Source organism: Paralichthys olivaceus, chromosome 4 (genome assembly GCF_024713975.1).
Source record: "Paralichthys olivaceus isolate ysfri-2021 chromosome 4, ASM2471397v2, whole genome shotgun sequence".
Lineage (NCBI taxonomy): Eukaryota > Metazoa > Chordata > Actinopteri > Pleuronectiformes > Paralichthyidae > Paralichthys > Paralichthys olivaceus.
In genome coordinates, this window is record NC_091096.1 from 10659244 (window position 1) to 10675473 (window position 16230).

The 16230-nt window shown below is 39.3% G+C and overlaps 1 protein-coding gene across 4 annotated transcripts in view; it reads right to left on the reverse strand.

Annotated features, from left to right (window-relative positions):
* Positions 1-1210: 1210 nt before the first annotated feature.
* Positions 1211-16230, reverse strand: part of oxct1a (3-oxoacid CoA transferase 1a) — a 37946-nt gene continuing 22926 nt past the window's right edge. For 3 of the 4 annotated variants that reach the window (XM_069523658.1, XM_069523660.1, XM_020102712.2), the window contains 4 exons: positions 10609-10698; positions 9661-9741; positions 1998-2099; positions 1211-1905 (listed from right to left, as the gene is read on the reverse strand). In XM_069523658.1, the coding sequence (XP_069379759.1) occupies positions 1870-1905; positions 1998-2099; positions 9661-9741; positions 10609-10698 (309 nt within the window). In that variant the 3' untranslated portion in view covers positions 1211-1869. The remainder of the gene's footprint in view (positions 1906-1997; positions 2100-9660; positions 9742-10608; positions 10699-16230) is intronic. The other variant, XM_020102713.2, reaches the window with a different exon arrangement.

Below are 16230 nucleotides of genomic sequence, written 5' to 3' on the forward strand. Positions count from 1 at the left end.
CAGAAGGTCCTCATCATGGACATGAATGTTACTGCAATATTGGGTTTTCTATTCTGTTTTTTGTATACCACATAGTGAAAATCTTATTTGATACATACATTTCAATTTAATTTTGAGGTTTTCTGAAATCAACACAGGCAACACTGTGCAGTGTTTAGTTGTGTTACCTCACAGCAAGAAGGTTCTGGTTCAAATCCTAGCTTGTTCTTTCTGTGTGGAGTTTGCATGTTCTCCCCAGTACTTTCTCCCACAGTCCAAAGACATGCACATGAGGGTTAGGTAAAACGGAGGCTTAATTTTCCGTAGAAGTGAATGGTTGATTATCTTTTTAAGTTGGCCCTGTGATACACTGGCATTATGTGTAGGGTGTACCCTGCCTCTGGGTAGGGTACTGACTCCAGCTCCCCCTGCGATCCTCCTAAGGAAGAGCGGTACAGATAACAGTTTGATGGAATTTACCCTGGAAACACATCAGATTATTAATTGACTGATGCCGAAAATGTTCTAATTTGCCAAGGTTGAACAATCCTGTTGGTGATCGTGATTGACGACAGTTGGCAGCAGAGTGTCCAAAATAGCCAATGTGCACAGTGAGAATCAGTTCATGCCTCTCGGTGTGGTGGTGCCTCATCTGACTGCTTTACCTTACTGTGCTGAATCCTCTTACTGTCCCTGAAAATCTATGCCTGTGAATGTCACAATCTCCTTTGCAACAGCTGAAAAATGCGTGTACTGCTTCTGTTAAAATCTTTTTGTTCCTGTTACAGCCTGTCACGTTCCTTTCTATTGCTGTGCATTCCAGGACCTTGATGAGGTAATAGGTTGTAAATTGTTTAGGGCTTACAGGGAAGCACTCTGGTTTGATCCATTAAGGGCTGTGCTGAATTAACATCAACAGCCAGTGGCAACAGCCCCTGTCACTTTCCTACATGTTTCTGCTTGATGATCCAACCCGGTTGATCTTCTTGAACCCAAAAGCCCACTGGCTGAATTTCTCCAGTTACATAACAGCCCTCAGGTAATGGCAGCGCCTATTTACATGAGTGGAGAAATCGCATCATGAATGTCAATTTAAGCGCACCATCCATATATAGAGCGCTTTAACCTGTAGAGTGTCAGAAGCCATCAATCTCAAATCATTGGCTTGATGCGCTGAATAAAAGCCGACAGTTATTGGTTTAAAGATTCAGACAAAAGAATACAATTCTACTTGTTCCACTCGGAAAATATTCCCATTTATTTTACACAAAGGCAGGGGGACGGCAAAAGTCTGAGTGAAAAATCTTGAGGTTTTCTGTTTTCTGGTTGACGTGCCGAGCAACTCAACATCCACGACCAACTGAGAGTGAGGGGGAAAAAAATGACAGATAGACATTGCTCATATTGCTGTGGAAAAGGCGATTATCATTCCTTCATATACTGCATTTCTCAAATGAATAGATATCTTACATTAGCTGCATAATTTTTTTTTCACATGGTACAACTACACACTCCCTTCTTCTAGATGAGAAAACTCTTGAATTACTGCTTTTTTCTATACATTACATTTCAGCTCTGTGTCTTTTTATAGCAATGTCTTAATCCTACAGCAAATATGTTCCATCTTAGTTTTTATTTATTGCATGATTTTGTTCATAGAAGAAAAATCGGTAAAACACAAGAATAACTTAATAACTCGATGGTGTAATAGGCAACCATGTAATGATCCCTAATCAATTATTTTACACCTGATTGCAAAAAAGAATCATTCATTTTGGTTCCTATAAAGTTTCGGTTTATGAGCTTATTTGACCCATCACATGCAAATCTTTGACCGTTTAGCCAGAAAAATTAAATTACACAAATCAAAAATGCGTCTCAGATCCTCCTCTAGATTTGCTGCATCGCACTCAGACTGGGGGACACCTAGAAAACACCAAGAAACGCATCCTGGTTAGTATCCTCGAAGTTAAGACACTGAAATATGATCCTGGTAGTAGAACGGTTGAGTTACTCACCTCAAAATCGGTGCCAGTGCATGCCTTGATATCCTCTGGAGTGAGCCCCTCCCATACTTCTATTAGAATCAGGCCTTTTGTCTTATCCACATCAAACACAGCCTGGTAGAAAGAGACGGAGGGAGAGAATAGATAAAAAGGATGAGAACAGGGATGACAAGATACAAACACAAAATAGTGGGAGGGATTATTTCCTCAATATACAGCTTTAAATCCTATGATGTGTGTGTGGTCGACAGTGTCACAGATGAGGAAGTGGGAGCCTTGGTTATCAAAGGAGCTAAAAGAGATGAACAGCCTCAGGGAGTGCAACCAGGAATTGGAAGTAGCCTGCACATCTTTATGTATTGAAGGTTATTGGAGGGAATTAACCTTAATACAAATATTAGATTAACAGATTTAGAGAAGGTTTTTCTTTGTGCCATTAGATAAGAGAAGTTTAAGGGTCAATACAGAACTAAGCTTACAGAGTCAAAACAGGTAACTCAAAGACTCAAGAGCCATTCTATGGCTGCTAGAGTGGACATGCATTGAGTTGACATAGTGCATACATAATAACCATGTTAACATAAAAAGGTTACTTTGGCAATCTCTTTAGTCTCCATTACACTTCTATCCGACCAGGGATTCGCACATGATAATTATCACAAGCCATTCTTTATCTCAAATATATGCAAGCACAAAATGTCCAAATCGGACTTCTATTTTATAGATGAGATTACACACAGTGATTCAGAAATGAGGCCCCTGGAGCTTTCAACATGCCTAACAGTCACACTTGTATACCATCAAGGCATTGATTCAGTAAAAGAGAGAAGGTGGATCTTTTATTTAAATTACCATGGAGAATTGTGTCAAACCTGTCATTTACACAGAGAGTACGACAACTTCTGAAAAGTTTTGCAAAGATCGAGTCTGTTTTCTGAAATGTTGTGGCAGATGTTTCTTACTACTGGTTGCTTTTACTGGAAAAGATAACATACTAGAGACGGCAGAGGGCAGGAAGCAGAACTTTAAGTTTTTTGTTTGTGCATTTTAAACGTATTTTAGAAACAGTCTTTTAGAAGACAATTCTAGAAAGTTTACTTTATTAAAACCAATTATTTCAAGACTGCTGTTTCTAAACACAGGTCTGATGTAACAAATAGGTAGGAGCAGCCCCATACTGTCCATTTTTCATAATAACCCTTTAAACTGAACTTGAAGAAATGCCATCACGCACATTTATACGCAAAAAATAGGTTTTACAGACAGACCAGGCACTCTGAGCCGAGCTGTGGCTCTTCTCAGCAGGGACTGACAGGCCAGGCCACCATCACATCCCGGCAAAGCCTGTCAGGACTCTCAGCTCATTAGGACCTCACACACAGTGACAGGGCAGGAGGCAGATATCTCACTCCAATATAGCGAGACAGATGGAATATCACAAGACACAAGGGGGGGTATGGATAACACAGGCATGAGTCTCTAATTGTGACACACTTCACTAGCGATTAAGAGAAATCGTATGATTTGTCAAAACGTCCCAGTGGTGTTGAATATAGATGCGGCGACAGTGTACAGATACGGCAGGTCTTGAGTTAATATCAGCGTCTCAGTTTGGTCTGGGTGGGAACATTTTAAAGCAATGAACTATCAATGGAACTAGTTTCTAACACTTACACTTAAGCCATCTTTCTGCAAAGCAGCCTTTTTGTTGTGAAACTGCTGATTCAATTTCTCTCACAATATTCAAAGTCACCACTATTATCCAGATTCAAATGAGCTTTGTTGTTAAGAAGCTGCCAGTGTCGTTCACATGTGGTTTGGTGAGGAGTGGGCTGAATCTCATTGTACAACAATACACCAACAACATTCTGCCATCTTAACACTCTAGAAAAACGTAACTAGAAATGAACATTTTACCATCCAACAAATAAACGTATACAATACAATTTCAATGAATTACGGCAAATGAAAAGGGCTCAATTTTGAGATGAGGGAACATAAAAAAACCAATTTGAATCCAGGAATAACAAGTGCTGTTACTGACATTGCCTTCATTACAGAAAATGCAACAGGTAACAGTTTTCTGGGCCCATTATGATGACTGAATTATTCAGAGGTCCTTTTACTTCAACTGTGAATGACATGGGCAATTATCTATTTAATTTTTTTACTTTCTTATATTTGAAACGGGAAATAATTATCTAAACAACTGTTGAGGAGAAAAATAGTAGGCAGCTGAATGTGTAGACTTTTGTCAGGGCAGCAACTTCAGCACCAGGAGGCATAGAAGTGAGGTGATTCAATTTTAGTGGTTAACATAAAGCACACGAACACACACGTTTTTATGTCCCCCTGAGGACAATGTGAGAAATACCACATACTGCGTGGAACTGTGGTTAAGAGATGAGAAATTGTGATGTTATAAAATGCTCCTGCACTATAAAGAACGAAGAGAAACACCCCCTGAGGGAACAGGTTCCCCGCAACCCTCATTCTCAAATCATTGCACTATGATTTAGGACAACACTTGGAATTGTCATCCCTTCTGGCTATTGCGAGCATAGTAGGAAAAATATTTGGTTTCAGCTCTCATTTTGCAAACAAACTGGAGCAAAGATTCTAATGGAAAAGATAGCAACCCACGGAGATACAAACATTATCAGGCTTTTATAGTGCACCGTTCCTAGTGTAGTTCCCTCTGGTGTTCACCACAATCATTTTCTTTTTTTACTTTTATACAATGTGTTGTTTGCTAATAAGGAGCAAAAGTCTTAAGTTGCTGAATAAAAAGGTAACACTTGACTTCAAATATCACACTTGACAACACATATTGTGCCCTAACTGGTTTTATGTCCAGTGTGGAATACATATATATATAGCAGTAAAGCATGGGGCCTTATAGACGTCTAAATGGATGCTTTTATTGATCAGTTTTATTGATCAGACAATCGCAGATGACTTGGTTTTCTCCTCATTGTTGTTATGAAGACAGATGTTGATGCAGAGCAGACTGTGGTTATATTGCTATTTAAATTATGCCTCAAGGAATCCAATAACCTGTCACAGGCACATTGTATTACATCGAAAATTAAATGGAAACGTGAAATTATTTCCTGTCATTAACCTGACTCATTTTGTGCTTATTTATTTTGTTTAGTTTGAAAGCAATTTTACAAGCCCTGTCTTGCTTTTAGTTAATGTGTCAGCTTGCTTTATATATCAACAACAAAAGTGTACCCAGTAATTTGTGAAGCAAGTCTATTATATACACAAGAGTAAAAATCAAGCCCATTCGCATGTAAATACCCAAATTTGGATGTGGATTCTGCTGCATATGCTTGCTTGTGCAAACAGCATAAAGGGAGTCACACACAAAACAAACAATGGTAACAACAGTGGCCGTCCCTGTGGATGATGACAATGAACCATTTTTGTAAATTGTGAAATCTCTGATCAACACTGTGCCCGGTAAACCAAACCCATTATTATTCGCAGGTAAAGTTAATTGTTGCAATAAATTTGAATAACTCAAAGAGGAGGATTGCTGATGAAAATTATGTGAAATATAAATGTTGTGCCTGCACCACTGTCAGAGCTGTTTTTGTCGTCTTTTACATCCATCCCTGTCGACCAACACTGAGCATGCCGTTTAAAAAAATCACTAAGGTTTCCAAAATGAGGGAAGCTAATTAAGTATATTTGAGTATTATAGCTAGAAATACCAAATACAATGTTTTGGCTGTCCTACTACATGTCCTAGTTTTTGGAATGGCAAACTTCATTCAGATTCAGGTACAGTGTAGAAGAGACGATGTCAGTGAAGCAAACATGGATTTTCTAAGTTGTTTACATGTCCAGTCTGACCTCACTGATGTGGTGTCAAAAAACTTAGACTTATTTTATCAAAGCATTTTCTGATCTCTTAATGTTTGCTGCATATGTCTCACAGAAAAAGTGTGGAATGAATGGACACAGTTTTGTAAAACCACACTTTGCTTGATGTTGCATGATTCCCTGATCCTTGATTCTTATTTTGTCTCTGATTCTTCCCATGTCTGCGTAGGTTTTCTCTGGGTACTCCTGCGTCCTCCCACAGTCGAAAGACATGCAGCTTAGGTTAATTAAGCTCTAAATTGCCCAAAGGTGTGAATTTGAGTGTGGGTTGTTTTTCTCTATATTTCAGCCCTGTGATGGAGTGGCAGCTTTTCAAGGATGTATCACACATCTCGCACAAATGTCAGCTGGGACTGGCTCCAGCCCCTCCGCAACCCTCAAAGGACAAGACGCGTATAGACAAAGGATTAAGCCAAATATGCAATAAGGGTGTTGTCATTGATCAAGCTCTCCATTTCTGTGTAAGAATCCAGTGGAGGAGCTATATTTTTTCTAAACCGTGGGCCATTAAGGGGTGACATTTTTACACAGGGGGGACAATGATATGTCCAATGTCCAAACATAATTCCTGATTCAGTTGGGTGCACATTTAAGTCATTCCTTGTTTACTGGTAGCTCTATAGGTTTAATCAAAGCCACACATAATTGATCATTTTTCATATACTTCTAAAAAGCTCAATACATTTTAAAAATCTTGACAGGTAAGTTTTTTTTCTCCTCTGACTAATGACAGAACAAGGGTATTTCAGGGGCTAATAGGATTTCATCTGGGGCCAGTGTCCCCCCTGGCCTCGCCACTGAATCTGCCCCTGTCACAACTATAATCTGACTGAAACAACAAGCTAAGCAAGTTAACAATAATTCATAATCTACAGTACTGACACCCTCTATTTTATAAAAGTGCTATTTGACAAAAGAAACATTTTAATAACCTGTTTATTGTGCAGTTGAGTATATTGGTTTTCAATACAAGCCCTCACTGCTATAGCTTGAGGTGACAAAAAGTTGGTTTCTAAACATTGGGGACGAGTTAAAGTCCTGTGGAAAATATCTGGGAGGCTGACAGGCTGACATTTACGTGTCAGTATTTTTGAAAAGCTCAGTTTCACCTTTCCAAACTACAAAGAGAGACGAACGCTGTCAAGGAAGAGAGTTTTTACAAGGTTTTCATTTAGGGTATTTTCAAATGTATTGACAGCACAACAGAGAGGGTATCAAAAGAATAAAGTAGGGATGTGGAGGTAAGCAGTTAAGTAAGGAAATATCTGCTGATACAAATGGAAGGAACTGAGGAAAGAGGTCATAATATAGAATTCAAGATAATTAAAAAAGCTGGGGATGTAATAAGAAAATAGTATTAATGAATAGAGAGGGAGGGGAAGCAGCAGGAGATGAAATGAGAATGTGGGGAAGAGGAGGGGGTGTTGGTACCAGTGTTAGAGGGGTATTAGAAAGAGCTTTAACCTTTATAAATGTTGACAGAAATCTGCTTGCTGAGAAATGTTGCGCAATCACAACATAAGCCGAGCAGAAAAGAACAGATGGGGGTGGTGGATGGGTGGACACGCTGTCTCACTTTGCCCCTGATAGGTCATGTTTTCAATGAGCGAGTTCCAAAGGCAATAACCATCAGAGAGTAGCATGGAACTGACCAGAGTACATAAGGACATAAACACTATGTCACCACTGAGATCAGCTAGCAACCAGAACCTTGCTTTTTTATTTCTTTTTCACCTGTAACCACAAGCTTTTCTTTCCAATCAGAGGTGCATTTTTCTATTTCCTCCAGCTGCTCTCTACCTTCCATCTTCACATAAAAAATCCTTCTTATATGTTTTGTAACTTCTGCTTATTTCCCCTTTATCAGAAAATGTCACCCTTAGACTATCTCAAGCCCTTTCCAGACAGGATAAATTCTACCTGTAACGTTTGTCACTCAAACTCCATTTAGCTGGAATTACCATCTCAGAGGAATGTGCATGATTCATAAAATAGGTGACCCATTCTGCTGGTCTAACCTCTTTTGGCAGATTGTTTCAAATATAGTGGCCCTAATGTCAAAGGCTCTATCGCCTTTGGTTTTCAACCTTGACTTTGGAATGGCTAGCAACGCTTTACTAGTGGATCTCAGACTGAGTCCTGGCTTGTAGGGAGATAAAAGCTCCCTACTATAAAATATAGGGAGGGGCCAACCCATGTCTGGGTTTAAATTGTTATTTTTTATTATTTTTTATTTTTTTTAAATCAATCCAAAAAATGTTTAAAACGCAGCCAGTGCCTAACACAGGGGTGATGTGGTTACATTTTTTGGGATTGTGTCAGAAGCCGAGTTTCAGCATTCTGGACTGACTGTAGAGGGCTTTTCACGAAAAAATGAAGAAGATGCAGCCTCTCCTACAGGCTAAGCTGTCGCTCCCCGCAGTAAACCCAAAGGTCCAATTTAAATTTAAAAAATGTGAATGAACTCCCCTACCTGTCAGTCCATTGTCCCCAACTTGCAAGCATGCCAAGCAATACCAGGAGCCTCAGGTTGAATCTCTTCCATTCCTGCCACTGTGCTTTTTAAACTACCTCAACAACTTCCACCACACAGATGAGCAAAGCTCCACTTTCCCTGAATCTTCCACCTGCTCCACAGAGGATGTGTCAGTTGGGTTCAGGAGTCCCATAATTTTTCTTCCTCTCGCTCCTTCGCTCTCTCCTTCTCGATTTATCTGACAGTTTGCCCGAACGTCTTGAAGCCAACTAAAAATCATTCTCCATGGCCTCTCCAAACTCCACGCACACCCACATCAAGTCTAGTCAATATTATTCATACAGCCAGAAATCACTAATCCACATAAAATCAGAGTGTTTGCCTCTGCAAACACCACAGCTGAAGTACTTCCAGCCAGAAAATTTTTAATCCAGAACTCTCTATCACGTGATTCATTCAATATTAATAAACCTTGAATAAACAGGCGACCAGCGCTCTGAAGCAGCAGCAGCTGGGACTAATCAACATAAGTAAAGTTGTCAATCACGACTAAAGTGCGTTCACGGCAACAACGGGTTATGACAACAGCAAGACAACTGATTCTCCAGTTTCGCCTCTAACTTCACTGAAATTTGAATGACCAAGCTAACAGCTCTTTGTGCAGCAGCGGTGACACAGCTTTAGGTGAGGACCTGCAGCCCCTCTTTACTTGCCACAGCTGCAGGTCACTTTAACAGCATTCCACACAAGCATGTTTAGAGCGGGCACTGCAGTAATAATAATAATAATAATAATAATAATAAGATTGATAATAAGAAATTTATAATTAGAAGAAATACGAAAATCAACAGAAATCAACTGATTAAATAATGCTGATTGAATAAGTGTAATTTCCATCTACCAGTGTCACTCTGTTGCATCATACCATTCCATCAGTGGCTTGTGTGTGTGTGTGTGTGTGTGTGTGTGTGTGTGTGTGTGTGTGTGTGTGTGTGTGTGTGAGGGAGATGTAATTGAAAGATAAAGATGCAATGTGTGTGACTCGTGTTTCACCAGGCTCACTGTCTCTTTTTGCTTTAATATTCAGGGAAATGACTGTGATATAATAGGACTGCAAACCCACTGACTGCCAATGTTAACTTATTAAATGTTTTTCCTGTGTATGTAAATGTATGACTAATGGCTCATTCATCCATTCATGCATGTATCCATCCATCCCCTTTTATTTAGATTTAGGATGGCGAAGACAATGTTTGCATATATAAAGCATGGTAAAAATAAACAGGTAAAATAATCAGACCGCACCTTCTCTGTGATGATACGATCCACACACTGTTTCCCTGTCAATGGAAGGCTACACGTGTCCAATATCTTGTGTTTTCCTCCCTGAAAGAAAAGAGCAGCTGGTGAAAAGAACATTTTAAGTACCGGTCATTTATTCAGTTCAGCTTGTCAGACACAAAATACCAGTGTGTTTATACTTTCAGTGATGCAGCTTAAACTTTAATGTATTCAGGGATGCAGATGGTTATGTACTCTGAGCCTAACCCCATGGGGTAAATACACCATATATTCCATTAAGTGTATATCTCAGTTTCCTTGCCAGTCGGGAAAGAAAGCACACATCCAAATGCCTCAAACGCTGCCTGAAAAGCACACATCATACATCAACCACCACCCCCACCTTCTCCATCATGAATGAACACAAGCTTCAGGGGAGGAAATATATGCTCACCTGCTGCACCATCTGGACTATAAATGGGTGCCAGATAGGCTCCCATTACCAAAAAACTGCATGTTTCTGTGCATGCAGAATGTTACGTTGCCCTTGCATCATATTAGACTGGACTTTCTCTAAGTAAACCAATTCAGCTGGATTTCCCCACAGCTTTTGTCAGACGCCCTGCAGCACCAGTATAACTAATGAGATGTGTTCCTGAAACCGAGAGTCCAATTGTAGACTTGAATTAGCCAACGGCGAAATAACAGGAGATTGTGTATGTCCGGAATCTCATCAGGATGAGCCAATGCTCTCTGGCGAAGAGGCATTAAGAAATCCATTAACAGAATTATCTTTAATCAGTCATAACACTCAGTCATTATGGTGGAAGTAGATACAGAGTAAGCTGGTGACGGTATTAACACAGGAAAAGGAAACTGGCAATTGCTAGATTTCTGAGATAAGTGTTTTGTGGAAATTAGCAATATTGGTTAGAATAGCCATGGTGGAGAGGCGTGCACACAAATACACACCTTAGCTGAGTGCTCCATGGTGACCACCACCTTGGTTCCGGCGCTAGCCACCAAATCCATGGCTCCTCCCATTCCCTTCACCATCTTACCCTAAAAAAGAAATAGATTGAAGTTTCAGTTATAACATTTGTTTATGGGTGGACTATACAATAGAGTCCAAAACCACCGAAGAGTACAGGTTTTAAAATGACTATGAAGTCCACTGTAGCCTACAACAAAACCATAAAACATAGGAGTTAACAAAAGCATGAAACAGCAGCAATTTATTTTTCTCTTTTACCCTTTAAAGTAAAAACAACTCCTTCATCAACCAGAGTAAAAGCCTAATTTTATTCATGCACTAAAGTAATAAGACCCAGCCGAAAACGTCGCACACTGAGATAAAGGAAAGAGGCAGAAGATTAAAATGAATCTCCAGTTTCAGAAAATGTGGGGAGCTAAAACCAAAAAAATTGGCCAATTAATATTACAGACTACACTTAACCTGTCTGTTCCAAAAATCCAGAGTATTTTGAGAGAAAATGTCTATTTTAGCTTGTTTTTAATGCTCCCATCAGTTATTATAATGCATCACTTTTAAAATGAATTGATAAGCAGAGGCAGTGTCACAGCTAAATTCAGTTTAAGAAACAAAAGGTGCAATGGAAAATTAAGATAACAAAACACTGCATATTTAGAAGGGAGGATGACAGATGAGACACTTAGTGTTCATTGTAATAGGCCACAACACAACTTTTAATGGGGACAATTTCTATGGTAGAAAGTAGCCCCAATGAAAAACAACAGTTGGTAGTGTGCACTGTGTATTTTACAGATTAGCAGGGAGGCCTATTTTTCTGGCAATACATGCTGCATGTAATTTCTTCTTTGCAAACTAAATTATATTTGCCTCTGTATGGGGCCGCTGGCAGAAATGTCAAAGAGCGATATCTCAAAACCTGAGAAGATTGAACCAAAGCTATCTGAGCGCATAGATATGGCTTTGATTTTTGTAATTAGTTAAACCAAAGTGCAGGTGTGGGAGCAATATGATCAAAATGCATGTTTCTTGGTACACACTAGGGCGCAGCAGTATTTCAGTATTTGGTATTCTGAGGATTGTGTATCATTGTAAGAGTGATCATGGTGCTTTGATGGGGGGTCGTCTCTGGAGCCATTTCTGGTAAAGAACATTGAACCTGTAGATTACATTCCAAATCACAGCTAGCAGAGACAGCTAAAGGCATGTGGTCAAACAGAATTAAAGTGTTATAAAAATTGTATTCCTTCAATAGATCACCATCTCTGCAATCCATAAATATCCAGATACCTCTGTGTACATATCCATTGTAACAAAATGCAAGCAGAGCACGCAACAAAAGATTTGCAATGAAGGAAACCTCAGGAGGCATATTTGATCTATTTGAATAATATTGTCAGAGTATGGGCTTTAAAACAATGGTAAAATCTACCATGTTACACCCAATATCCCTGTTACAATTCAGTGAGTGAATAATATTTTTTTTAAAATGTTTAAAAAAAAAAAAGCCTTGTATGAAAAATCTGTATCTATGTGAAAAGCAAGCAATGTGAAAGATCATCACTCCCACAAAACTGCCAGCTGAGCTCAGTGACAAATTGTCTTCCCGTCCCTCCTTGTTCCCAAATAAGGCTGACATGCAGATATGGCCACAGGGTGACGGCTGAGTAACTGAATTAAAATCCCATTTGCTCATCAATCATGTGAAGAGCCTGCTTTGCTTTCTGCTCGATAACCAGAGGATATATATGCCAAGTGTGGTGCATCATAAGGATACCGCCTGCCTCCGGGGAGGCCAGCTGGGTGGAGGAGATATCAACAGAGAGTAGAAGAAGGGAGGTGAGTGGTGCTGAGGAAATTTGGAAAAGCAAAGACCTTGGATATAGGAGATGCTGCATTTAATGTCATAGAATTGACTGTATTATCTTATAGAACAACAGTGTACTACTATAACAGCTCACTGAACATCTTTAAACTAGAAGGGCACTCAGCAGTCCACCAAGGCCCAACAGTTCCTTTAAATTCAATCAAGCTGCACCAAAGTTGCACACGCTCATAGATATCAGTCCCCTAAACATGCCTGATTTTTTCTCATTAAGATCAATGAATTATTTTCTGGGAAAAAGGTAAAAAAAAACAACAAAAAAAACATGCCCTTTCATACTGTGTTATAGAAAATGAAAAAAAAATCCTGATGGGTTCTGCCCTGACCTAGTAGTTTTTTGCATTAGTTCACAAATTAACAAAATATACAAACCAAACAACAGATGGTATTCAGCAGAGGCCCAACAATCCCTTTATTAAACCACATTAAAATATTCTGGATCCTGATTTTTATTTGAATTGGCAGCAAATTGCACACACTCATAACACCCCTAAACACAACACACAACAAATTTACAAAAAAAAAAAAATGTCATTAAGATCCATGAACTACTTTCTGAGATATCAAGCAAAATGCCCTATCTTGCAAGGTTGAAGAAAGAGGGGAAAAAGTCCTGACTACGTCCCCTGATTTGGATCGGCACCAAAACTGAATCAAACCGAACGGACGGGGTGAAAACGTAACCTCCTTAGCGGATTTAATGAAACCATGAAAATGTTTGTTATTAAAACATTACACTTTTAAACCAAAAGCACAATCTCTACACCCATTTCTTCCCTTCAGGGTTTTCATTAAACACATAGTGACTCCTACAATCATACTCAAAAGGTGAACCTTGTCCTTTTTCATATAATCAATGTTAATGCACTTTCAAAGGGCTAGGTGGTGTGTACAGGCCCCGGGGGCCACTGATAGTGGCAAATCTGGATTTATAGCTGTGCCCGAGCCAGACACCTGCTAATGTACTCCACCTACTGAAAAGGCTGCTGTTAATCAAAAGGGGAAAATCTGTTAAAACATCCATGTTAAATTATTGGTCTGGTTATGATCAATAAAAGGGTCAATTTGATAAAAAACCTTGGAACAAAAAAAAAGATTGGTTGTATGTTTCTGGCACCAGAAAATGCAGGAATCAAGTGTCTGGAATTGAATTGTAATAGAAAACTACTACTATACTTTGAAATTGAATGATGCATTTACAAAGATTGTGGTGCATTGCAGAGACAGCAGCCAGGAACACAGGGTCAACCATTTAGCTTTTGTCAGGGCATGATGTGTGGTAGGCTGCCAAATATTGTTGATTTTGCTTCTTAATACTGGAGGCATCCTATTTATAGAATTCCATTTTGACAAATCAACAGCATCATCGATATATTGAATATCAGAACCAGAAATACCGTATTAATCCCCATAGGGAAATTCAAATACATGAATATGAAGGCTGTTGTAGTTAGGCTTTTTGACCGATGGAACCAACACAGAAGAACTCAAATGGAACAAATAAGTTGTCAAATCAATTTCCATAAAAGTAAATATCCTCTGCCCAAGTCACCAACAGTAGGTGTGGAACTGACTTATACTGATTTATATTAATTCAGCTCTGATGATATTAACCTTGTTGGTCTAACTGAAGCTCCACAGGTTTTTAATTTCCTCACCACTGTGATTGTGTCTATTTGCCCACTGTAATCTTAGCACCAAAATGAAATGTCCTGTTACTCTGAATAAAGTTGGGAGATTTCTCTGGGTTTGAACATTGTTAAAAACATTTTGAGAATGTAAACACAAAAGCGAACAAAATATACAACATGGATCTATAGTAGAGACAAATTCATACATGTTAAGGAAGAACTGTTGTATTTGTTGCATAACACATTACATTCCAATGTGAATTTCCATTCCACTGAGCATAAGAAGGCATTTCTATGTTAATTCGGTAGTTATTTATTACAGTGCTTCACATTAAAGCCAGTAATGAGAAAATCTTCTTGCGTTCGGCTTCCACAGATGTTGCGTTTTTTTCGTCTTAACATCCATTTCACTTTTTTTTACTGGCTTATTGAACTAGGTCTTTGAAATTAATCCTTGCCAGCAGGAGATATACAGTAGCCTACACATATGCTAATTAAATAGGCGTTAGAGAAGATGTAGGTCAGGGAACATCCATTCAGAATTGAATGGTTTTAAAAGTGAGAGATAATGTGCAGGACTGCAGGAGGCAGTATTGGTGGTGCAGAGCACAGATAACATGCGACTTCGTAAATTAAGCTCTGCTATGATTACACCAATCATAATGTGCAGGAGCAGAGACAATGATATAGACAGTCCCACTCAACCAACAAGTTCTTTCTCAGAGAGCCACCACTGGCACACAACAAACATTTTTCCTGTGGTTTATTATTCTGTACTTACAAAACTGCTGTTCTCTATATGTGCAGGATAATGGGCTGAGAGGTGTAGCAATTCAAAGACATGCAGGGTTTTTTTTTTCAAAGCAACCTCTGCAAGCAAGCGTGTACGCCCTCGATAAGGAACATTAAGAAAAAAAACCCCCGTCCAGTTAAAGTGATCGATTCAGAAGCTAATTGTTTCCATGACATACAGTGGGATCAGTGCTCCAAAATATGCCACTGTGGCAATAGGCTTAGGGAGTTGCGTGCATTTTTTTTTTTGCGTTGCCATGGCAACAGAATACCAGTCCCTCATTTGTTGTGCAAGTGTTCACTTTCCTGTCGGCAGCAGAAACACCACAGAAAATGACCCCCTTCACAATCTAAGAGTTCCCACTTACCAACTGGCTTCCTCTGTCTCTCTCTATCTCCCCCTCAGATTCTCTGACAATCTCCACTGTCTGATACAAATGGCTCTCTGTTAATAACATAGCGACGCACTGCCACGATCCTTCGTTACCCTGACAACTAATGACAAGAATCAAGAGGGTGAGACAGGACTGACAGGGAGACAATGGACAAACATGTTGAAAGTACATGTAAAACACAACTGCGTAGTGTACAACTGGAGAATACAGTGTAATCTAACACAAACATGGTTTTCTTTCCCCAACTGTCACCAGTGGCACTTTAATTGTGAATAGCAGAAGCTTGCAATATGGTGCAATAATGAGTAAAGGTTAATTGCTCACACGGCCAATGCAGCTTGCACACATTTGCATATATGCAAATGCACAGAGTGAGATGTTTGTGCTACTACATGTACCCATATTTAACTGATGAGAAACTGGTTACCATCTCCAGGTTAATCTGTTTATGATTTTAAGTTGGTTGAAGTGTCTCTCCCTGGAAATTCAAAAAATGCCTTTACCTGCAGTGATGGGGCTAAAACGTGCCTATCTGCCTAACCCCCCCACCATAGCCGCAACGGCTAAATGGTTAAATATCACATAAAATCTAAAATGCCTCAATACCATTACCCCGTTCTCCCCATCTATTGTTTATTTTTGCCAGATGTTTCAGGCTGAGTGATGATGTAAAAACATTTCAAGGCCCTCAACTGGAAATGTTCATCGGGATTGTGCATATTAAAACTGTTCAAAATCAACATAATCATGCTGAGAGGACTGCATTCTGGACTCCTACGTAAAACATTTCCAATTTCACGCTATGCACCCATCTTTATATATAGAATAATTTTCATTATCACAGAAGGTGGGAAATGTAATTCTCTTCATCCACCCTTTCAAAAGAGGGGATTATGAAGA